The following is a 25,253-nucleotide window of genomic DNA, read 5'->3' on the forward strand; positions in this document are numbered from 1 at the left end:
AGCTCCATACACAAGAAGTTATATTGTCGTCGTCTAAATCCCAAATGAAAAAATTATGATGGCACACATAAATAAGTGTTCCTTGAAGTTACTGTGCACACTCCAGAAACAGTATAAGTGAGAGTACTTAGTAAACTGGAACCTGACCGTAATATGCACAAGAACAAAGATAACTGATAAAAACTGAAGTGAAGAAAAATAAGGAAAATTAATGATTGAAGTTCTAGAGACAAGATGGGTGAGATAATATCTTTTATCTGATCAACTTTTGTGGGTAAGAGAGACAAGCTTCCGAGCTTACACAGAGCTCTTGAGCTTGAAAGCTTGTCTCTCTCACTAACAAAAGTTGATCCAATCAAATATGTTACCTCACCCAGCTTGTCTCTTTAAATTCCTGGGACCAACATGGCTACAACAACGCTGCATTACTGAAGTTCTGTTTATTGTAAGATAGGGAAAGTGAGAGACCATGATAAAGTCCTTACATTAAATGCAAAGGCTTTGCCCATCAGAAAACTGTCAAAAACTGTCAATCGCACTGTTACTAACACAACCATCCTAATTCTAAGTTCAGTCAAAAGACTTCCAGAGCAGGAAAACAGAAAAATATAATATTGAAAGAGATACCACAACTTGAGAAGCAATCCCTGACTAAAGGTGAGAGAGATCTAGGATGGGCAGAGGAAGGCTAAGACTAACAGAATTTTTCATAAACAATTTCCCCTTGTTTTAGATCTTCTCTTCCCCATCCTACAACAAACATTAAGATGACATCTTTATGTTATGCAAATTCAGCAAACATTAAGACTTAGGAAGGATTCTCTTGTGGAGCTGCCCAAAGCATATATTCCATCCCTGTTTTGCTCGAACGTGACTTAGTGAACGAGTTAATTAGAGAGACCAAATTTTAAAAATGGAGAGTTTGGGCCCAATAATGACAGGGCACTGTAATCAGCCTTCTCTGTTGAAGAGCTAGCCAGACCTCAGACACAGAGAAAAGAGGCATCATCCCATATGCACTAGATGAATACGTTCCTGAAGGTTAAAAGCCTTCTCTTGCCTGCTTGACACTGTGAAGAGGGTTTGGCTGAGCTAATTAATTTTGAATGAGAAACAGAATAGAAAAAATGGCTGGTGTAATGAAGTTTAACATGATCAGCTCAGCCTAATAAATTTTGGAGGGGGAACCATCCAAAGGAGAGCACTTTAACAGCTAATAATTCTGAACTGAGCGAGGAAGAGTTTATATGTTCAAGTTCTCAAGCCAAAAATAGAACAGTGAGGGAAATCACATAGACCTCAAGCATCAAGAAATTCCAAAGTGCAGAACTGAAGGAACCTAACACTTACATATTTAAGTTAAGTGACATTTCTATAGAATTCCTTACTAAAGCAAGGCACTATACTAGGCACTATAGGTAACTACTGTGGCTAAAGAGAAGACTGATTTTCTCAGGAATCTGCTAACACCACTGTGAGAACTGGACCAAACAAATTAAAGAAGAGAATCTATGCCATGGAAGAGGAACCACCTTAGAGGCTGTCCAGGGTCATCTCTTACCAGAGATTGTGGACAGAAAACCCCAATTTTTGCCACAAAATAATTCCTTGATAATTTAAGTCCAGTCATTCCGAACATACTTGGGAGCCCTAAATAGGTGGTTATAAATTATCTGAGATTAAGAGTTAGTTTAGTCTCTTATCACCGAATAGGGGAAGAGATGCCTGCCTAGCCCTCACCAAATAGGAGAAAGGATGCTTAGAAGGGGCAAGAATAGGGCAGCTGTGTGCCAGCTTTAGTCTCCTAGGGAAGAAGAGCTCCTAAAATACACTGTCGCTACAGGCATAGCATTTCCATTGAAAAGAGAAAGCACTAGGCTAGGGCATATTGGAGCTGCTAAGGCAGACTGTTTTCTTAGCAGCAGCAGTGGGACAGAATTTTCTTTAGTGACCGAAGGTCTAATCTACAGCCATCAAAAGGAAGAAGAGAAAGTTCCTTTAGGCAGGAAACAGCATCCACACTGCTTTGGGTTTGGGGAGGAGTAGAAGTTCCCACTCTGCAAACAACAGAGAGAGAAAAAGAGAGAGAAAATGAACCACTGGACAATTTGGTTACGAGAGCACTCACCAGCCAGTGAGAGTCCTTGCAGGCAAAATTAGTCATGAAGACAGTCATACAGGAAGTATTAGTTGCAACATCAAGTCAGAAGTGAACCCAGATGGTCTCTCAGCTGGGATATGTGAGGTAAGGAGGAAAGGACTGCGAGATGAATCTGGAAGAAGAGGAAAGGACTCTGTCTGAATGTGATTCACAGGTGGATCTAACCAGCATGAAGTTCTTTTCTTTGGCAGTACAGCACAAGAGGCAGCGCAACAAGTGTTCATGTTAGGAGGAAACCAGCCTGTAACAGCAGAAGTGCAGGAAAGATCACACTGTAAGTGCAGAGGCCCAGAGAGTCTAGAAAACAAAAATGGGACCATGGCAGCTGTGATGGCAGCCAGGACTCAAGAGGGATACAAATGGATGAACAGCTCTCAAGTTGTATGACAAGCTGGATGAGCAGACAGAAAAGCCAGGCAGTGTTTCAGGGAGACAAAACTGAGCCTTAAGAACAACACTTATTACTTCAAGGAGACTGCTTTACTCTGGGCACATGCCAGGTCAGAGAACTCTGAGGGAACTTATGAAGAGGGTGGATTTTTCAGCTAGTTCCTTGAAGAATATTTTCTTGTATGACTGGGGAACCTTATCTTTGAGGACCTCTGCAGCAAAAGACACCACTCCCGCCTTTTTCCTGTACCCATACTTCCTATTTTCTTCTTTCTGAATTTCTTGTCTTCTTGTCTCTGTTCTATACAAAAGTTGTAAGAAGAGCTTAGAAAAAGAATTAGAGCAAAGTACTGTGCTCTGAGGTTGCACTCAATTCTTCCAGGACAAAGGAGGCAGAGAAAACTGAGACAGAAATAGGTGTCATGGTGCCTTTACACTGACTTTGAATAACAGTGTTTTACCTCCATTCTTTCTAAAACATCCAGCCACAATTCTTAAAGTAAGGACACTCCTGTATAGGATGAGGGAGAGGGAGATGTGTAACAAAATAAGAGTTCCTAAAAGCTTAGTTGACTTGCACCTTGTTAATGTATGGGAGGAAACCCACAATATACAAAATGAACTGCTTTGATACAGAATTATTTGGATAAATGTTTTGTGCCCAAATTAACTGCAGCAAAAACAAATAAAAATTTGATGAATGAATATGTCCATACAAACTAGAATATGCCCATGGCCAAGTGGCATCTCTTTTTATAAGGTATTCACAGAGAAGAATTGTTGAAATATAGGAAGAAGCTACAAAGAAATAAGAAAAATAGAGGAATTAACATGCAGTGTGGAATAAACTAACAAACCTGAAGGACAAAATGTAATGGATTAGCATGCTTATCCAATATCCTTACTAAACACATACACAAAAATTCTGTGATGGGTTCTAATAAAGCTTGAGAGAGTCACAGAAAAGTTAAACAGGGTTTATTGCAAGAATGAAATCAGCAGACAATCTGAGGTGAACATTAAACTGTATTCACCTGGCCAGATTAAAGCACCCGGATAATTTTTTTCTCTCTTGATTCATGGAAAGCCCTTGCTTGGATTGAGTGGGTAATTTAAATACTTGGAAGGAGGAATCTATATCCATATCCAATATAATATATATCTATAGACACATATATGTGTACACTCACATGGGAGACAAAATTAGTACGGCCACACTGCACAGGAGCCCTCTTCACCTTTGCTCTTTACTCTACTTACAAAACCCCAAGCAGAACAAATGTGAGCTAATGGGAAAATTGCAGGCCTCCAGGTGGAAAGAACATAAATGCACTGTTCTACAATGATGAGAGCTCATTGTTCCTCACCCATCCTTTAACATCTGTGCCAGAAGTGATATTAGAATCGGATAGGTTTAGTCTTGCATCTAGGTACAAAACAGAACTACTCAACAGGATTAATCTTTTAGAGTCCATTCATTTAAGAAATTCTGTTCATTTGTTTGGGTGTACCAAAATATATATAAATAAATAGTTAAATCCCTAAAATTCAAGTTGCAACTGCTTAAGTTACCTAATAATTACCAGTAATTACCAAAAAATAAAGTCAAACAAACCCAGCCTTTGCTGGAGAGAATGTGAACTCACCATACACACTTTCTAGGCTAGGATGTGTTTGGAAGTACATTTGTTCATACATAAAATTTAAAACATCCTTGAATTCTGCTTTGATAAAGTTACCTATTATGCTTTGGCAGACAGTCCCTCAGATGTACAAAACAATAAAGAGATATTTATTCAAAATATATATAACAACAAGGAAATTCATCACCACACTATGACTATCCAGAATAAAACTCTACAAATTATGGTCTGGCTAAACATAATGTGAGAAACATCCAAAGTCTTTATGACTTTCAAAATTATACCCAATAAAGTCTCTTTTACTTCAATAGTCAACAATTTATTAGGCAAGTATTATTAAGTATTGGATTTCAGAACTATACCTGTTGCCAAAGAATCAAAACATGATAGGAATAGTGCAGATACAGTTCTCACTTCACAGCTCTTTCTACCATCACACAAACTGTCAAAAGAGAATCAGAGAAAAGAAATCTCTCTTGTGGACCTCTCTTCACCTTTTCCATTTCTCTTCATAGACATAGAAAACTGCCATAAAAATCAGTACGTAACTGCCATGGTCATTAAGCTGGCAGCAGTACACCAAGCACTCTATGGTGCTTGCAGAAAATGTATGGACTCCATCTGAACCTCGGCTACTATTGACTTTGCTTCCTTTTTCTGTTTTGCCAGGAGCTGATCCAAAAAAGGTGCACTTATCCTCAAGAGTGGGAATATAGGCATATAGGCATTTCTCAAAGGAGAATTTCTAGTGTTTTGGGAATTCTTCAATGATTTCCCGTGGGCAGTTTTAGAGGCACGCCTTCTGAACTATTAGATCACAGTTTCCATACAAGTGTATCAAGATATTAGAAGATAAATGATCCCATGTTTAAAGCATGGATAATTGTAATTTTAACTTTAATTGACAACCAGTTAACTAGACGGCTATTAGTAGCTATGAAGATTTTCCATTCCATTATTCTGAATTGTAACTCTGAATGTAGGTGAGATCTCTGCTTCTTCCACAGTGTCATGATGAATTTATGTTCTTCGTTTTTTTTTCAAGTTCTAGAGAGAAAAGACCTTTATAATTTGGAAGATTGGTCAACAAACAGACATTTGTAAATTTTAATACATATTCAAATACATTAAATGCGATTACTGTACTTTATCTCCTCTTTTGTCATGAACTATAAATAAAAATTAAAAACAAATATAAAATAACAGCCAACATGCGTGATCAAGTCAGAGAAATGGGTAGGTGAAACCTCAAAGATATTTGGCATAAACAATCTTCCAATTTGTCTCTCTTCAAATATGAACCCATCAATACCTACAAAGAGGCAGTTCATTGGGGATGATCTATAATGGGATTATTACTCATACACCCAAAGCATGACATTTTAATTTATAGCATCATGTAATTCTCAAGGAAGACATGACTTTCATATCCTGACATGTTTCCATTGTAAGGCTAAGCTCATTATTAATATAAATCCACTTAATAACTTCTACATATTCTACAGAAATTGTTTAATTTTAAAATCCAGTAGGGCATGTTATTTTACCTGTAAATTAAAAGTGTAAACCACAAGGCAACTGATCATATTAAAATAGCATCTCTAAGTCTATGTTGTGTTCATTCAACTTCTTATTCAAATTATTGTGACAACTTGATTTGTGCCCCCCAAGTACCAATAAACATATGGCTCCTATATATTTGACACCTTCAAGCTGTTTCCAAGGACCCATATATATTATGTGAGGAATACATGCATATATTTTTGTTTTTCTGTATTGTTATGAGAAGAACCAACAGCTGTATTCCTATGGGTCAGCTTTCCCCTGAACCTTGTAAGGATCCTGACCACTGTAGGTAAATCAAGTAATTTCAGCTTATTTCCAGTCCAAAATCTGCTCTATTTTATGTACAGCTGCCCACATTCTAAGGGACTCTTTTGGCAGCCAGAGACCACTGGAGCACAAAGATACCCCTGCCATGTCCCCTTTCCTCTGAAAATGCTCCCATGTCAGGGCCAGAAAAGTTTACAGAATAGAGCCACTACACTGGCTCTATGTCATATGGAAATTCCCCTTACCCCAGAGGAATCTCCAGGTGTCTGGTTGAGCTATCTTTCTGGCTTATTTGTGTCACTGTGGTGCAATACAGTCCAAGCAGGGACCAGAATCTGATGTAATTTTTCTTAGCCATGGACATTTTGAATTACTTGGCTAGAATGGAGCTTCCTCACATAAATTGTCTTTAAAGATTTAATTTTTGTGGCTAGGTTTGGAGTTAACCACATGCACCTATCTGACTTATGAGTGAGGAAGAAGGATGGCTTTGTGATTAAGATTGTGGACTTGGAATCCAGAGACCTGGGTTTAATTTCCACTCTATCATAGACACCCTGTGTGACAATGGGCAGGTCACCTAGTGTCTGTGCCTCAGTCCCCCACCTGGAAAATGGACATAACAGTACTTTCCTACCTCTCTGGGGTGAAAATAAATTCATTAACTGTAAGGTGGTCTGCTACTATGCTGATGAAGGCTATTTAAGTACCAAAAGAGAGGTAAAAAATGTAACACATTTCCATTACATGATCTTTTTTCTAGTTGTTTATAACTTTGTCAAAGTAACAGTTGAAGATGAAATTTTCCATGTTGAGTGTATGCCTCAGGTTGAACTTTATCAGAGCATTTCAGCTAAAATGGTCCAGCCATTTCTGAGAAACATATAAGGGGAAAATAGGCTGTTTTGCCCATCTTACACAATTTTACAACTGTTTCATTGAGAAGCTCTGTGCTGTGGAGCCGGGACTTGACAACTGCCAGAATGGCAAGAAGGGAAATTATTCTAGTGTCAGGGATCTGCCTTCTGCAGTGCTGATAAAAATCAGCTCAAATCTGGTCAAGTTATAACCTCTGAAAATGTTTCAGGTTACACATGATCAATAGAGGCTTGTTGAGACTCTGGCAGCTAAATTCTCTGAAGAGTCCATCAGCACTGAGCATGCTCCCATCCCTGCACAGCTGCTATGTGCCAAACAGACTGCACACGTATGCTCCATCCCAAGGCTATAGGGGCTGAGCAGGACTCTCCCTGCGATTGTTCTTCCTGGCAGCTGAGAGCTACTGTGCTGCAGAGCACCAGAAATGAGAGCAGAAATAGTGTCTCCTGTGTTTTCAGTGTATCCATTGCTTGCACCGAGGCAGTGTAGAGGAGGAGGAAGCAGCCTGACTTGAACGCAGAGCAGTGAGGGGCAGAGACAAGGTGGGGATAGAAGCAGAGAGGCAGAAGAGGACAGGAGCAGAGGGAGACAGACATAGGAGTTGGTGTGTAAGTGATCGAAGCAGAGGGGAACAGAGACAGGGTGCGGATGGACCAAGGCAGAAGGACTTATAACTACTAGGGAACATTCCTCTTAACAACCTGGAATTGAACCCAGGATTTCTGAGTCTCAGCATTACTTCTTGGCCATCAACAAATAGCTGTGAAACCCTCTAGGGGCTGAGAATAACAGTCTACTTCCTCCATAAACTCAGGTAGCAGTGATCTGTCCAGAAGATCTAAAAGTTCTAAAATGAAACATGGGTGTCAATATGTTTCACCTGATGGAATTTCTATTTTCTTAGTTTGCTTTTTTAGAAACCTAGGAAACTGAACACAAGATTACATTAAAAGAACCTTAATAAAGTTGCAAGGTCAAGCACTCAAAAGTTACGAAATGCCATAATTAAGGTTGCCCATGCAACCTTAATTCAACTCCCTTGTGTGTGTGTGCATTATGATACATGATTCAATTACATGATCACATACATGTTTTTTCTGAATAATTTAAGATAGTTTTTTTGTATGCAATAGATAGAGAGATAGATCCCAGGAATCACATATTCAGTGTAAATTTAGGAATGGTTTACATTTGGAGTCACAGATGTCTATCTTGGAACATACAAAATTGTAATGCGGTACGCAACAGTTGTGCTATCAAAGTCACAGCATATTTCATTATTAGATGATAAGATAACAACGGTGACATTCTGTAGACTCTGATGTGACTGTTCTCTTTCAACATTCCTGAAATTTTGGTTTACCCATTGCATCCTTTGTATAGGTAGAAATTTTAAATTAAGGTTATGTAAGTGGAAGTGAAGTAGTATTTTAAAGCCGGTGGAAAGGTGTTTTTCATGTGCTGATATAAGTACTTTGTAGTAACATGTGCAATAAACTGACCATCGCCTACATTCCAGAAAGTATTTGTCAGCTAGTAGCCACAGCCAGAGGCAAGATATCTGACCAGACAGAACTCTAGTCTAATCTGGCTTTGCAATTCTTGTCTAGTTGAACATTTTAGAGATCAAACTGTGGCAAAAACGTATTTATGAGTGTAAAAGTACTAAAAATAAAGAGATATGAACACATGAAGCTATAATGGATAGAGTTACAGAATATACCGGGCTCCCACATATAAAATGAGTACTCTAATAGAGAATAAAAGTTGTCAGAGTAGCTTGGATATGGCTGGATTCTTTTGAATGGGAACTATTTTTTTATGATGATTGTACAGCGCCTCAGATAATAGGCCCATGATCCTTGACTGGTGGCCTCTAGGCATTAACATAATATAAATACCAACAAAACAACAATTTTACATATGAGTCAGGATTGCTCCATAACAACTATAGTCTAGATTAGAATACTGTACTTACCTGATACTAGAAACCAGCACTCAGAAGAACATAATATTCCCTTACATAAAACCCTTCCTGAACAGGTTTCAGAGTGGTAGCCATGTTAGTCTGTATCAGTAAAAACAACAAAGAGTCCTCCCTGCATCTGATGAAGTAGGTTCTAGCCCACGAAAGCTTATGCCCAAATAAATGTGTTAGTCTCTAAGGTGCCACAAGGACTCCTCGTTGTCCTTCCTGAACAATTACCTTGCCAAAATCAATGGAAGAAGCAACAGCTCAGAACCATGATGCCACACAACAGGCTTAGGGTATAACTACACAGCAGCTGGGAGTGTGCTTCCCAGCCTGGTTAGACAGACGTGCACTACCTCTGCTCCAGGTAGCATGTTAAAAATAGCAGTGTGATTATTGTGGCATGGACAGCAGCTCAGGCTAGCTGCTCAAGTACAATCCTGCCCAATCCCCTGGGTGGCTAGCTTCTGCCACCGCCTGTCCCTCCACAGGCACATTGCTATTTTTAGTGTGCCAGCTCAACAAGCGCTAACATGTCTGCCTACCCATTCTGGGAAGCACCCTCACAGCTGCTGTGTAGACAAAGCCTTAGCTTGATGAACTGCAATGAAAATCTGTGCTGGGCCTAGATTTGTGGTTCATTAACCTTCTATATATAGCTCTTTTTGGTGCTAGAAGACTGACATCTATATGGTAGCCATTCCTCAATTTACACTATGAATAAACAATTTCTAGGATTATAATCTTACTAACCATTAGGTCAGACAGATGCATATGATCAGCTAAAATTAGAATTTAGAAATCAACAATTCTTTCCTGCCCACAGCTTCCCCCAACACAGTTTTTCCACCCTCCCCCCACCACTTAGAATAGTACTAATCATTAAATTAAATTGACTCAAACCTTTTAATTCTAGCCAACAGACATCAGTATAAATAAAATAGGGTGGTATAGAGGCAGATATAATTACATTTTTACATATATTATTGTGAATGAATACTATTTCTTATTTTAAATGAAAATTCAGTAAAACCTGATTCTAAAAAGACAAATATATAACTATTATTGCTTTATAAACCATTTCTAAACTTTGTAAGTGAAGTTCTGCATTCTGTCTTGCTGTTGCCTAAGAGCCTTCAAAACAATGTGTTTTCTAGCAGTGCAATATCAGAATCATGTTTTCATTCTCGGGTTTAAATGTAATTATACAACAACAGTTTCACTTTTTAAATTCTGTTTCTTTGACGTTACTAAGTAAGAATGCTTGAAAATATATCATGAAGTACTACTATTACAGCAGAAAAAGGCAAACATTTATATATTTATGTACACACATACCTTTTGAGCAAACCTATTGTTTGTTTGATATTGTTCTGAAACTAAACATTTTACAGTATAAGAAGTACAATCTATTAAAGTTTACGATACGGTAAATAATAAAACCACAAATTAGTTCATGCCTTAGTCTTGGGGTATCTGCAAGAGTTTGCTCTTTCGATGTACATACAAACACATTTTCATGTCCTATTAATATTTAAAATGCCATAAAAGAAAAACTACATTTGCCTGTTCATTGTTAATACTGATAATTTATCTTTAATTCTCAACATTTAGGAAACTGTTAATGTAAAAACATGTAAGAACCCTCTGGGCCCTCATTTATTTTTCTTTTTTACAGTTAATGTATGGTGATTTTAATACAAAGATTTTTAGACTTCATAATTTAAATGGTGACATATTACATACCTTAAAAGTGGAAAGACCATACAGTCTTGCAGTGTGAACAGTCTCTTGGGAAATATTTGTAATGTTAGTTATGAAGTCCTCAAGGTATTTACAGGCTTGTTCCAGGTGTGTTGTGTTTATGATGATTTGCACCAGCTACAAAATACCAAAAATCCAGTAAAATGCCCTTGCATCAACAAATATCACCTGATTTTTTTTAAGAGTTATTGCTTTCAGCCACTGCATTGCTAGTAGATAATTATAGTATTACAGGATACAACTGAATAACTGCCAATTTTAAAGACAGAACGCAAATACTGCTTACAAGTCAGACTACAGCGTACATACGAACAGTCAAAAATTTAAAAACAAAAATTATAACCATCAATTCATTAAAAAGAAATTCCATTTTATATTGTAAGACAGTTACCATTAAAAAAAGATCACCATAGCCAAATTAATAATTCCATACCAGAAAAATCTCTGCATTACATTAAATGTTATGGTGACAAAGTGAAAGTCAAAAGTTAGAAAATTTCAAAATTAAGATTGCACCCTTGTGTATAAACTATGACCCAGTATTATATGACATACTCTTTTTCTGCTGGACCCAGGTCCTTGTTCAATACCCAAAACAGACAGGGCTTAGTGGATGAAACAGCATTTCAACATTTCTTAAACCATCATTGTACAGTGTGTGGCCCAATGCCTCATTACTGGATGGCAGCCAAACCCTACCCAATATAAAGGATTCTTCTCTCTCTTTATAGTCTGTTCTATGGCCCCTAATCATTTTAGCAACTAAGCACCTCAAATACAATAAAGATTTTATCTTCACATCATCCCTGAGTGTTCAGGAAGTACCCTCTTTTACAGATGTACAACTAAGGCACAGAGAGATTATAGACTAGAACCTAGATATCATGGGCTCAGCCCAGTTCCTTTAACTGCAATATCATTCATCAGCTTTCAGTGGACCCGTGCTGCTACCATAGCACAGCATATAATGCAGGGAATGAGACACCAGACTAAGAGCTCATCTGCACAGTGAGTTAGTGCTCCGCAAGTCAGGATGTGATCTACAGCACACCAGTTTTCTGTGCACTAACTTCCCATGTGGTCACTGACACAGCAGAATGAAAATCCTAGAGTACACCCCACATGGGATATTAGCGAATAGCTAGCCAAAGAACTTTATATTCACCCCCTTTCTTGCTGCACGCTAACTTGCCACGTACACAAGCACTAATTCACTTTCCAAACCTGTCTCGTTTTCAGTCCAATACACACACTGAATGAAGCTGGGGTCCTGTGGAAAAAACAGTATGTGATCATGCAATAAAATATTTTATTGCCATGCACACACAAAAGGAGGACACGTGGTGCAGGGACTCTTAACTTTGTTGTTTCTTGAACTGATTGCTTCACTTTGCAGGTGTGTGTGTGTGTGTGTGTGTGTGTGTGTGTGTGTGTGTGTGTGTGTGTGTGTGTGTGTGTGTGTGTGTGTGTGTGTGTGTGTGATTTCCTCTTTTTAAAAATATGAAGAAAGAAATTCCACCATGTTCTTCTATTTGTACACAGCAGAAGAATACTCTGCACTGAATAATGTGCAATCAATGAGGCAGGAGCCCTTAACTCATTCCTTGCACACCTATGTCTTATTGAACAGGACTCTTCCAGTGCAACCCTTCCTTCAATAAGCATCCACATATAAACATATATTTCATTAGACCCAACACTCTACAGCTTTGTCATTTTCATATGGCAATATACATCTATACATCATCCTCCTTTTCTATTTCTTGAATTTATATATAAAAGTGTTTCTTGTAGTTTAAAACCAAACAAATTATTACATTTGTTAACCTGATATAAAGCTTAGTACTACAATATAGCTGGATTTATGAAAACATGTTTAGCAATAATCGTCCTTTATATAAAAAAAATCCTTGCGCTATGTATTTCGTAACTTACCTCTGTTAAACCTATGTGTGGCTTTTTGATGAGATTTTGTAAACAACTACTTAAAGTTCTTGTTAGCAGCAAATTTGTAGATTTTCTAAGCATATCGTCTATTTCTGTTGAACTGAAAAACAAAGTTTTGAATACCGTTAAACCTATACTAACATTACAATAGTTTAATTGAAATACATAGCACCTTTACATCTTCACATGCTTAGCATCTTCAACCTGGTTTACAAACATTAACTAACCCTCTCTGCTATGGTGGCTCCAAGGTTGTCTTTGACTCTTCCTCATCTCTGCCTGTCAACTTCTTTCTCATGTTTGGACACTTGGTCTATTTAAATGGCACCAACATCTACTGCCCTTCCATTGTTTCAAGCTTTTCCTCCATTCTCCGTTGTTTTCCTCCTGCCCTACTTATTTTCTCCTTTACCAACTCATGTCTGTGCCACAGTTTAATATTCAACATATCCCAGAATGATATCCTTTTAATTAGATGGATTTAAAATCCTTACACACAAATTCCAGGATCAAAATTACTCAAACACTCACTGCACTTATGCTATATGAATTTCTGAGCTTGCACCAACAGTGCTTCACAACCACTTAGGGAAAGGCATTGACTGGGTTATTCTAGTATTTTGTGGTATCAGATGTTCAGGCCATGTAATCACATTAACTAGTAACCTGTCAGTCTCCCCATTAAAATGCCATTGGTGGAAGTGAAGAAGTCTAGTGGCTCCTCATTGTCACATAAGGTAATGTGTGGTGATCAGAAGGCAAGTGGGAGTCAGGAAACATCTATACATGTTGCAGAAATAATATCTGTCTACTGACTTGGTTAAGTAGTTAAAAAAAATTAACCAGCTGCAGTATAATTAAAGTGACTAATCTGTCCCCTTCTGATACACAGCAAGGACAAAAGTATGCCTTTCACACCCTTTTCAATAGAATCAGCTATTAGGACATTAGCCTGCTTCCAATCTGAAGTGACTGGTTGGGAGTTCTGTAACCAGCCAATCACAAGGAAGACCTCTTTCTTTCTACCTTTCTTTCTTTTTTTGACTTCAGAGGGGTGCCTCCTCCCCAGTATCATTGCTGCAATGAATAAAACATTCCCTCTAATTCCAACATTTAACACCACACACACACACACAGATAATCAAGGCCACTACATGTACTGGAGATTGTAGGGTAGCATAGTAGCTGTTTTTAATGAGGGATTGCATATTTTTGCCAGCAGTTCAGCCACTTCATACTTGAGCTCCTCAGCACTCCTAGATTTACACCATTTGGGCCTAGTGACTTGTTGCTTTTTAAATAATCAATTTGTTCCAGTTCTTCTTCTAGGAATTATTATTTGTAATTTATCAGGGAGCAGCTACAAACTGAAGTATTTAGCAGACAAACTGGATTTAAGAACTTCAAGGTTTGGATTCAAGCCACAGCCATATTTTGGACATCCCTGATTTACAGGCCAATCACTGCACATTTTAAATGTTAATCACTTTCCTTGATTTTTTTAACCTCTCACAGATCCAATGGATTTTTCCAAGTTATAGATTTTTTTCCATTTTCTATTAACTAACTCATGTTGCTCAGGATTGCACTGCAGATTAAATATTCTCTCTTCCCTCATGAGGTTTTTTAGAAATATGTAAGTCTCATATATTAGATCTAGGAATTCTTAATAGAATATATAATTTCAAAATGCGAATAATAATTTGAAGGTGATCCATTTCATCCTTTTCTAGCCATACACTCTAAGAATTATCATAAAAGAGCATAAAAACAAACAATTGCAAAACTTTACATTTGTCTGAAAGATACAAATAGAATTTCAATACTTCTTTATTACACCAAAATCGGTAAAATTAAGTATGAAGAGTTTCTAGAATTCAAGTTCAAAAACTACAAATGAATGTTAGCCAGCATCCTCTCCCCAACTCTGAGTATTTCATCTCTAATCAGCCACACAGACTTTGCATCTTTGATTTCAAGCAAATTCTTCCAGTTGGCAATAACCTGTGGCTGGCTTTCAAGACAGCTTTAAATACTTATTTTTCAACATATCAAATGTGAATGGGAACAAAATTAACACTGGTTATATCTCCAGAAAATTGCAGTTTCCATTTGCTGATTAAATCTGTACAACACACTGACACTACTCTTAAGAAATATATCATGCAAAACACTTAAAAGCAAAACTGAGTCTTTAATAAATGAATCACCCATCGTCTCACATAACAAAATCCTTGAAATCCACATTTTTATATGGTATAAAGAGGTGTTGATATAACAATGACATTATACCTATAATTATACCTTGAAATTAAGCCCATTTTTCTTTAGTCTTGGAAGGCTAACAACCAGAGTTGAGGAATGGTAATTCAAGGAAGACTCAGAGTCCCAATTCCACTCATAGTGACCTGTAACTTAACCTGAGCCCTAACTTTTTTAACATACTCATTAATCAGCTAGCAACAGTAGTGGAACAAAGTCCCCAAACCAGTGCTCCAAATAAATGAGACACAGATAAAATGCCGGCTTACAGGCTGATGACCTGGCTGCACTGTCACCCACTCAGTATAGTTCCCAAAAGAATTCAGATTTGCTACAAACATGCTGCACAATACAATGGATTTAGAGATCAACCTGGGAAAAGATAAAATCCTGCTATTTCACAAAAAAGCATACACAGTACTTACAGTGAAAAGAAAAGGAGTACTTGTGGCACCTTAGAGACTAACCAATTTATTTGAGCATAAGCTTTCGTGAGCTACAGCTCACTTCATCGGATGCATCCGATGAAGTGAGCAGTAGCTCACGAAAGCTTATGCTCAAATAAATTGGTTAGTCTCTAAGGTGCCACAAGTACTCCTTTTCTTTTTGCGAATACAGACTAACACGGCTGCTACTCTGAAACCAGTACGTATAGTATAAATATAAACAAACATCTGTACATACAGATATAGACATACACCCCACACTTGTGGAACAGAAAGAGAGAAAACATCTTTGAGAGACACAAGGTGGGAGAGGTAATATCTTTTACTGGACCAAATTCTGTTGGTGAAAGAGACAAACTTTTGAAAGATATTACCTCACGTTGTGTCTCTCATATCTGGGACCAACAAGGCTACAACACTGCAAACAGTATTTATCTGACAAATATCCAGGCTGTGTATCTGTTTACAATTTGGCAATGCTTATAAAGATTGGCATGACAAGAAAACAGTTCTGATTTGAATTTACAAAAAATGAGTGTTCCATGATCTGTCTCACAAAACACCCCATTCACCCACCCAATTACCCAGTACCGCTAACTGAATTTCAACACTGATGCACAAATCTGTTATTTTTAGCTCTTGGAGGTTTGTTAACATAGCGGTTAGGAAAGAGTAATTTGTGTGTTTAATGAGTCACTGTTTAGATATGGGGGTCAACAGGCACTCATTAGTACGTGTAAATTATAAACAGTATCAATTAAGAATGTGTGAAAGGAGAGTCATTTAGATTTGTTAACAGTGCAAAAGTGGATGACCAGCTGTGAATAGCAAATTTGAGCCTTCAAGACTAATCTACAAATGTTATTTTATGTAATTAAAACCAAGCTGGGCTTTTCTGGGAGGGTAGCAGGCGGGAGAATGGAAGTGTTGAAATATTTTCCATGAAAGGAAGTCATTTTGTAGAGGTTTCTTTTTAGTTTATATTTAATTTCGTTTTATCAGAATCTCTCCCTCTCTAAGTGACTTCAAAGAGAATCTTCAAAGTACGTACAATTTGACATACATTCAAGAATTCTGGTCCAATGTAGGGATGGGAGACCACATTATTATTTTATACTTGCATATTGCACCATTAGTGTGCACAGTGCTTTGTATAGGAAGTAAAGGTATGTTTCTTGCCCCAAAGCACTCACAGTCTAAGTAAACTAAGACAAAGGCAGAATGACTGGGGAAAATAAACATCAGGCAAGGTGGAAGAAAGAAGTATATAAATAAGTATACGAGTATTCTGTGGTTTTACAGAATGCATCATGTTAATGTGGACACAGAGACAAAATGAGGACAGACACATGCATGAAATTAAGTGTCAGGATGCAACTTTTATTAAACTTTAACACAGGGGAGGGGCACTACCCACCCAGCACTTATATTCTCCTAGACCAGGCATTTAATTGGTTCCAGAGCCTGAGTTAAGAACATAAGAATGACACTACTGGGTCAGACCAAAGGTGCATCTAGCCCAGTATCCTGTCTTCCAGTAATGGCCAATGCCAGGTGCTTCAGAGAAAAAGAACAGAATACGTAATCATCAAGTGATCCATCCCGTCACCTGTTCCCAGCTTCTGGCAAACAGAGGCTAGGGACACCATCCCTGCCCATCCTCTCTAATAGCCATTAATGGACCTATCCTCCATGAAATTATCTAGTTCTTTTTTGAACCCTGTTATAGTCTTGGCCTTCACAACACCCTCTGGCACAGTTTGACTGTACATTATGTGAAGAAATACTTCCTTTTGTTTATTTTAAACCTGCTGCCTATTAATTTCATTTGGTGACCTCTAGTTCTTGTGTTACATGGCTCCTTACCATATAACCCGTAACTGGTGTCAGGGTTACAGGGCTTCAGTCCTTACCATATAACCTATAATGCTGGGTAGGCTTTCCTCAGCCTACCCCACACAGGAGTCATCTCTGTCTGAGTCCTACCTCACCCCCTCCCGCATGAAGGGGACAGAGGGTGCAGCTGGGAGAGAACCTTGGTCCGCAAAGTCACAAGGTTTCACCCTATCACATGAGCTCAAGGCCTAGCACCAAAATCCCAGGTCTGTTACCTCTGGGAACGTTCATTTTATTCTCTTAACTGCACTGAAAACAGGCTGCAAGTTGTGATAAACAAACAACTCCACCCCAGTATCTCAGTAAGGCACTAGGTACGTTCCTCTTCAACTTACTGTCTCCTCTGCTCATGGAAGAAAAAAAACTGTTCCTGACCCTCTAAACAGGCGATTGGCTGTCCCCCTTTCACCGCTGGCCCCATCAAGTTCCCCCACCCATCGATGCAGGTGGCTGGCATTTAACTCAGAGATTTATTGATTATAAAATCAGAAGGACCACTTTTGTCATCTAGTTTGACCTCCTGTATAACGCATGCCATAGGACTTCCATGAATTAACTAGATCAAAACTTTTACAAATAATAATTATTCATCTGTATGTCATTTTCCCTTTTCTCCTTGCACTCTATTTAAGTTTTCTTTATTCTCACTGACCCTCTCATAGTAAAATTTCTACAGCTATATTGTAGATGCCAGCAAAACCAATCTGCATTAGCAAAACATAGGGCTTTTGCTGAACTATCCAGTTCCGGGTTACTTTTTTCAACTACTGCATGATTTTTTAAATGAAGAAAACCTCCATACAATTCAAACCAGTAAATATTGTCTAACATGATACTAAAATTTTAGACGGTTTTCTGTGCAAAACTATCATACACATATGATATACACGTGCTACATTTGATCACATTATATGTATGGCTCATTATCTTCCAATTATGAAACAAAAATAACATGCATGTGCCAAGATAATATATATACCGCTTTATCAATGCTTACCTGCGGTGAAGTGACTCTGAAAATTTAAGGCTTGCATAGATAAACTCCTTAACCTGGATATAAATCTGAGGCACCGATTGAGACATTGGGAGTTTCTTTGGGAAGGACTGCTATGGAAACAAAACATTAATTCTACATTATATTTCAAACTTTGATTATAACTAGATATTCGCATTACATAAGGCAATCTAAAAAATGCCAAATACTATAATTTAAATATTTTAATCCGATTTATTTTTCTTTCTGCTTTTCACCAAATATAAACATGGGCATGTATTAGACTGACCATCACACTTACGAAAATAATTTATAACCTAACAGAAAATTATTTATTTGTATTACAATAAAGCCTAACAATTCCAGCCAAGACTGAGACCCCACTGGACAAACACACACTAAAAACAGTACCTGCCCCAAAGAGCTTTCAGTCTAAATAGGCCAGAAAATGACTAGGAAGGGAAAGAGGCACAGAAAACTGAAATGTTTCTTATCCTACAGTAACTGGAATTGTTCAAAATGTGTTCTCTCTATATATTTGACTTTTGGTGCACATGTGCCTCGGGCACGTGACTCAGGAGTCTTTTGGTCAGCACATCCGTTGGAGCTGTCATGAGCCAAGTGTTCTTGCACACATGTATCGACAGCATCAGGGGTGGAGTGGCCCAACCACCACTCAGTTCCTTTGCCACCACAAAATCCAGATATTATAGGACTCTCTAGTAGCAGGGAAGAAGGGAGGACTGTGGAAAATACATATATGGACAACACATCTCAAAGAACTTCAGTTATTGTAGGGTAAGCAACTTTTCTTTCTTCTTTAGACCTTGTCCATATATTTATGTCCATCCCACTCTTGGTGACTCACAAGCAGTGACCTGATCTAAGGAGGTAGGTTCTCTTAGTATAGTTAAAGAGGGGTTGCAATACAGGTCTGCAAAAGAAGCATCGGACCTTGATGCCTTTCCAGCGGAAAAGTGTTCTGTAAAAGTATGAATCCAAGCGGCCGTCTTGAAGCTGTCTAAAATGGGTACACTTTGCGAGGAAGCAAACTCTAGTAGAATGCTATAGGATCTAGACAAGTTATGTCATAACAAGCCTTAATGCACCCCTAAACCCATCCATGTAACCTTTAGCTGATACTGGCTGACCCTTTGTTCTTTCAGCAGATGCCATGAATAATCACGGGGAAGCCCTGAAAGATATCAAAAGGCTAGGGCTCTAGAATATGCAGCCTATCTTTTCCCCTACTAGGGTATGACTTAGGAAAAAATGACAGAAAGTGGATTATTTGATTTATATTCAAGTCTGTAACTACTTGGGCAGGAATTTGGGATGGGTTTTAAATGACACTTTATCTGGGTGAAATATAGTACGAGGTGGATCCACCATGAGGGCCTGTATCTCCCTAATCCATCTGGCTGATGTAATTGAAACCAAAAAAGAGGTCTTCATAGATAAATACAATAGGGAACAGGATGTCCTGTATTCAAATTGGGGCCACCTTAATCCCTGGTAAGATCCCAAGTTGGGGAGAAGGTTTCTTTCTGGTGGAAAAACCCTACTAAGACCTTGTAAAAATTTTGTCAAAATTTTACAAATAGGAGAGGAAAACACTGTGAAATTTTTGACAGGTGAGTGATGTGCAGAAATTATTGCTAAATGCAGTATAATAAAGCTAATGGCCGAACCAGAGTCTATTAGCAAGAGTAAGTAGTCTAATAATGATAGGGATCTGAATGACAATAGGGTGCAGCTGCCTGTGCTCATATCAGATTGAAAATCTTTTCCATTTAGCAGTGTAGGTCTGTCTGGTGGAGTCTTTTCTAGCATGGATTAAAATGTTCTGTATACCCAAGGAACATGATCTCTCTATGCCTGATATTCAGCCAGCAGCCAGACCAAAAGATGTAGGGAAACTGGGTTTGGGTGCAAGACATTTCCCTGGTTTTGAGCTATCAAGTCTGGCAGAAGTGGAAGAATCTCTGGAGGATAAATAGACAATTGCACGAACTCCGGGTACCAAAAATATCTTGGTCAGGTGGGAGCAATCATGATGAATCTGGCAACATCCTGTCTGATCTGATCTCCCCAAATACTTTGGGGATTGGGGTGGGGCAGGGGGATGGTTTGGAAGAAAAGGATACATGAGATTTACAAACTAAGGAATGAGAAATACATCTGAAAGGGATCCTGGTCATTGACTTCCTTGGAGCAGAAAATAAGACATTTCCTGTTCTTATGCACCACATACAGACCTATTGCTGGGTGACCCCATTCCCAGATTATATAAATCACAGAGTCCTTGATTTTCTGACCAAAAACAAGTCTGCTAGAGCATTTTGTAGACCCAAGAGATGAATCACCATGAGAGATATCTGGTGATTGATACACCAGGTTCATAGTCAAACTTCTTCCTGACATACAGGGATTGATCATGCTCCTCCCTGCTTCCTAGTGACATGGCTGTCATGTTGTCTGTCATAATGTGAATCAACCTGCCCTTAATGAATAGTAGGAACACAGCACAAGCATTGTAAATTGCTCTGAGCTCTTAACTCTTTTAAAGCCAGTCAAATCTCTTCGTGAGTCCACACGCCTTGTGCTTGGTGATCATTCACATGCACTCTCCATCCCAGAAGAGAAGCATCCATCACTGTGATCTTGGCTGGAAGGGATAATGAGAAGAGTGGTCCCTTGCACACCTCTTTGGAGTCCTTCCACTGATTCACTGACAACAGGATGTCTTGTGCATCTAGAAGAGACAGACATGACCAAATGATGCCTGTGCAGAACATATACTGATCTCAGCCAACCCTGCATGCAGTGTAGATGCAGTCTGGCATGCTGTGTGAAGAACATACAGGAGGCCATGTTTCCAAGTCCCTACTGTAGTGTGAGGATTAAACTATATTGGAGTAATAAGATTGGCCCTGGTGTTGAATTTGTCAAAATAGATTGGCTCTGGCTGTTATAGAGAGTCTATTATTGCATCTATGATTTCTATTAGTTGTGGTAATGCTGATCTGGACTTTTCTTTGTTGATTCTCAGGCCAAGAGTAAGGAAGAGATGAAGAAACTGCTATATGGTGGTTTCCACCCTGGTGCAGCAACTTTCCTCAAATGAGCCAGTCATCCAGGTACAGATAGACTATTATAGTTTTCCTTCTTAGGTAAGCAGTGACAACTGTTAGGACTTTGGTAGATATCCTCAGCACTGCAGAGAGGCCAAAGGAGAGGACCGTGTATTAATAATTATTTTGTCCTACCTGGAATCTTATATATTCCTGTGCACCAGATGTATTGTGATATAGAAGTAAGCATCTCGCAAGCGTCGGAATTATGGATACTAGGGTTACCATTCTGAATTTGAAGCAGTAAGTGAAGGTGTTGAGGATCCTCAAATCCAGAACGGAATATTATTTCCCCTACTTTGGTATCAGGAACTAGATGGAATAAAACTTTTTCCCATAGTACTGAGGCAGAACATCTTCTAATGCTCCAAGAGACAGAACTGAAAGCATCTAATGATGCAACAGCCACTTGTGAGATGAATCCCTGAAGAAAGATTAGGAGGAAGGTAGTGGTAGGAGCAGTATGGAACTGGATGGAGTATCTGACTGAGACTATTTCTAGGACCCAATGATCTGTTGTTGTTATGCTCCATGCATCCTCAAAGAAGTAGAGAGAATTCCCAAATAGGGGACAGGAGGAGTCTAAATCCTGAGAACTGACTCCTGACCAACCCATCAAAATGGTTGCTTGGGTGCAGATATAGACTGAGATGAGAACATAGCTGAGGTAGGAGGTCTCTTTTTCTGATGACACTGACCCTTATTAGGGGGCTCTGAAGCTCTTTGATGGAAAAAGTGCCAGATGAAGGTCTCTGTATTGAATAAGAACAAGGTGTTCTTTGTTTTTTCTTTGGGGCAGAAGGGCGTACCTAAGAGAGTAAATGATGACAGGAATGAAGGTCATAATCATTCTTGGAACTGAAAAGATCCAGACCCTCAAAAGGAAGATCTTCCATGGTCACCTGAACCTCAAGATGAAAACCTCATCTTTGGAGCCAAGATGTTCCTCCTCACCACCAAAGTGGTGGCAGAATGCAAAAAGATGTCAACATCAACCAGAAATACCTTAGAGAGACATTCTTGTAATTAACTGACCCTCTGAAATTATAGCTCTAGACTCTTTTTTTCTTGTGGCAATTCTTCTAAACAGTCAGGGAATTTTTTATGATTCTGGAAATCTTAATGTGCCGATAACACCTAGTAATTTGAAATTCTGAACAGAAGGCTCTCTGAGGAATAGCTTTATGTCAAAATAAATCTAGTTGTTTTGGTTCTCTCTCTTTTGGCTCCTTCTTTGCTGTTTTCTGGTCTTTTTATTAGCAGCAACCACCACCACCGAGCCTGGTACTGGTTGTATACAGAAATATTCTTCTCCATTAGATGGCACCTGATAACTTGTCTGTCTTTTTTAAGGTAATAGTGACCATAGCAGGTGTCTGCCACATAATTTCGAGAGGGTCAATTAAGGCTTCATTAATGGTGAATGCCACAAGCCCTAGCATAGCTGTATGGAGAAAATCCACCAATTTCCATGAAGACTTTCATACCTCTGTTAGAGGAATTTGTAGTCAATCTGTTACCCTTCCACTATCTTTTAAGTAGATCTATGAAATATTTGAAATAAATCCAGCTGAGACAGTGTACAGGGGAGCACTGCTTCACCTAAGAATAATGATGACATGGCCACAAACATAGCTAAATCTCCAGTCTGAAGCAGCTTCTCCTCAGAAATTTCCCCTGTGCATCCAGGTTCATGTGCTGTTAATGGAAAGACTGCAGTTTCTGACAAGTACAAGAGTAGGATATCCCTGTAGGTGGTGTATATAAGGTATGATGTCTTGGGTGATAAGAACCCCAAGGATTCCAATAGGGCCATTTTAGGATGTTATATGGTTAGAGACCCAAGGGCCACAGAGGAGGATACCAGGGGAGGTCTACCTTATACTCCCGATGGGATCTGGATCTAAAGGAATCCCTCAATTCCTTTTCCAACCCATAAAATTTGTAGGAAGTTGCCCTAGAGAAAAAAGTAAGGGATTCCTGTCCACTATGCTGAGACTCAGAAGATGAGAAAAATTAATATTCCAAGTCTAAGAGAGGGACTGCTAAAGCTGGATTACTTGGTGTCAAGGTAGCCATTGATTTAGCATGCTAATACAGTACCAGCAGTCCAGTACCATGCCAATAAGGTACCAGCAGTCCAGTACCAGCTAGTAGTCAATTTGGGCTGAGGAATCTCTTGGGAATAGGATCTGTGAGGTGACTTGGACCTCTTTTCACTGAAGGTTTTAATAGGAAACCTGCCTTTTCTTTACCCAAGGAGTGATGCTCCTTTCCTTGTGAGGACTTAGATTTAACTGTCCTACTGAGTCCAAAGTAGGGGCATTAGAGCTCCAAGAACCCATGCTCATAGGGGCACTCCTGTACTGAGATGGAATTTGTCCAGTGGAGTCAGCTGTACCCAGATCTTAAGTTGGTCGCATAGAGCAATCCAATGAAAACAGTTATACATGAGCCTCCCTAGCTTTCAAAATCCTTTTAGAAAAGGCTTTACAGATGGAACACATGCTGGGGATATGAGATTCCCAACAACAAAAAAGGCACCTGGTGAGACCATCAGGTATAGGTATTGCTGCCTTGTAGTAAGGACATTACTTAAAATCAAGAGACGTGAGTTAACCACTTGAGTTAGCCCTGAAGCCCCAGTGTTGGGAAGAAGATCCCAGTAAGGGAAGAAAATAAAAACTTCTTCAAACTAAAATTTATCAAAAATTTTCCAGTGTACAACTAATTCTAATTAACTATTCCTAAACTGACACAAATATTTACAGAAAACTGGAGTAGCGTAAACAGCTAAGAGATATGTCTACATATGGATACTGGGTAACTCCATCTTGGAACCACAGGTGGTGAAAAGGAAGTGAACAGAAGTTGGGCTGCTCTTCCCTTTATGCCCTTGGTATAGGAGCACAAGGACACTCAGAGCTCAAATGGGGCTCCAAAAGACACTGTTGGCCAAAGACTTCAATCTCATGTGCATGAGACAGGTACGCATCAAGAGTGGAACATTTATATGGACAAGCACTTAAAGAAGAATTGTGCAATTCTCAGATCAAGGAAGTTTAAAAAAAAGGTTCAAATGATATACAACGGTTGAGATTTGCAAAGCAGCCTAGAGAATTTAAACACAAATATTCCATTAATTTTACTTTGCATACATGCCCTAGGCTGCTTTGCAAATCTCAACCAATACTTATATATTATTTCATTTAAATATCATAATACAATTTCAAATTAATGATAAACATACTTTGTAAACCATAGTAATTATTAGAAATAACATATCACACTGAAACTTTTTACATTTATTTTGTACTATAAAAAGAAAACAAAAATTCTATTAAACCCCAAACAACAGCCTTTTCTGTATGGAATTCATTATAATTGAATTCTCAATGACCATTGACTTCTGTTGACTGAAGAATTTAACCCATCTACAAAGACAATGATAATTCATATCTGGCATTACCACAAGACAGTAATCAGGTCTCTTCACAGAAGAAAATTGAGGTAACAACATATCAGTGTCACCATGTAATAGGTATGATGTTAAAAAAGATGGATTACTTAACTTAACACTCTTCAAACCATACCTCTCAGCCATCAAACCTACCAACATGTGGAACAAATGGCCACAATGTGGGACATCCGTACTGTGCTGTGCATCACACTATCACTGACCGATGATCATGTACTATTTTAACTACAAAACCTGTTTCTCACTGTGTGAAAATTGAACAGACCATTAAAAAAAAAAGAAAACTGAAAAAAACAAGTTCTATCATGCCATTAAACAGACTCTCCAAATGGATGCAGATGTGAAAGTGACTTGCCCAAAGCCTCAAAGCAGGTCAATAGCAGAGTTGGGAACAGAAACAGCAACTCTCAATTCCCAGCTGTATTCTCAAGCACACTAGACTGCAGCTAAATAT

The 25,253-nt window shown here is 38.6% G+C and overlaps 1 protein-coding gene across 18 annotated transcripts in view; it reads right to left on the bottom strand.

Moving 5' to 3' along the window:
• EXOC6 (exocyst complex component 6) overlaps window positions 1-25,253 on the bottom strand; it is a 175,856-nt gene that overhangs the window by 71,139 nt on the left and 79,464 nt on the right. For 15 of the 18 annotated variants that reach the window (XR_005226047.2, XR_005226048.2, XR_006292106.1 and 12 more), the window contains 3 exons: window positions 18,191-18,300; window positions 12,578-12,689; window positions 10,625-10,759 (listed from right to left, as the gene is read on the bottom strand). Coding sequence is in view for 15 of the 18 variants with exons in the window: in XM_043550685.1 (XP_043406620.1) it covers window positions 10,625-10,759; window positions 12,578-12,689; window positions 18,191-18,300 (357 nt within the window). In the remaining 3 variants the exon portion in view is untranslated. The remainder of the gene's footprint in view (window positions 1-10,624; window positions 10,760-12,577; window positions 12,690-18,190; window positions 18,301-25,253) is intronic. The other 3 variants (XM_043550684.1, XM_043550686.1, XM_043550687.1) reach the window with 1 other exon arrangement.

The sequence above is a fragment of the Chelonia mydas genome, chromosome 7 (genome assembly GCF_015237465.2).
Source record: "Chelonia mydas isolate rCheMyd1 chromosome 7, rCheMyd1.pri.v2, whole genome shotgun sequence".
Classification (NCBI taxonomy): Eukaryota; Metazoa; Chordata; order Testudines; family Cheloniidae; genus Chelonia; species Chelonia mydas.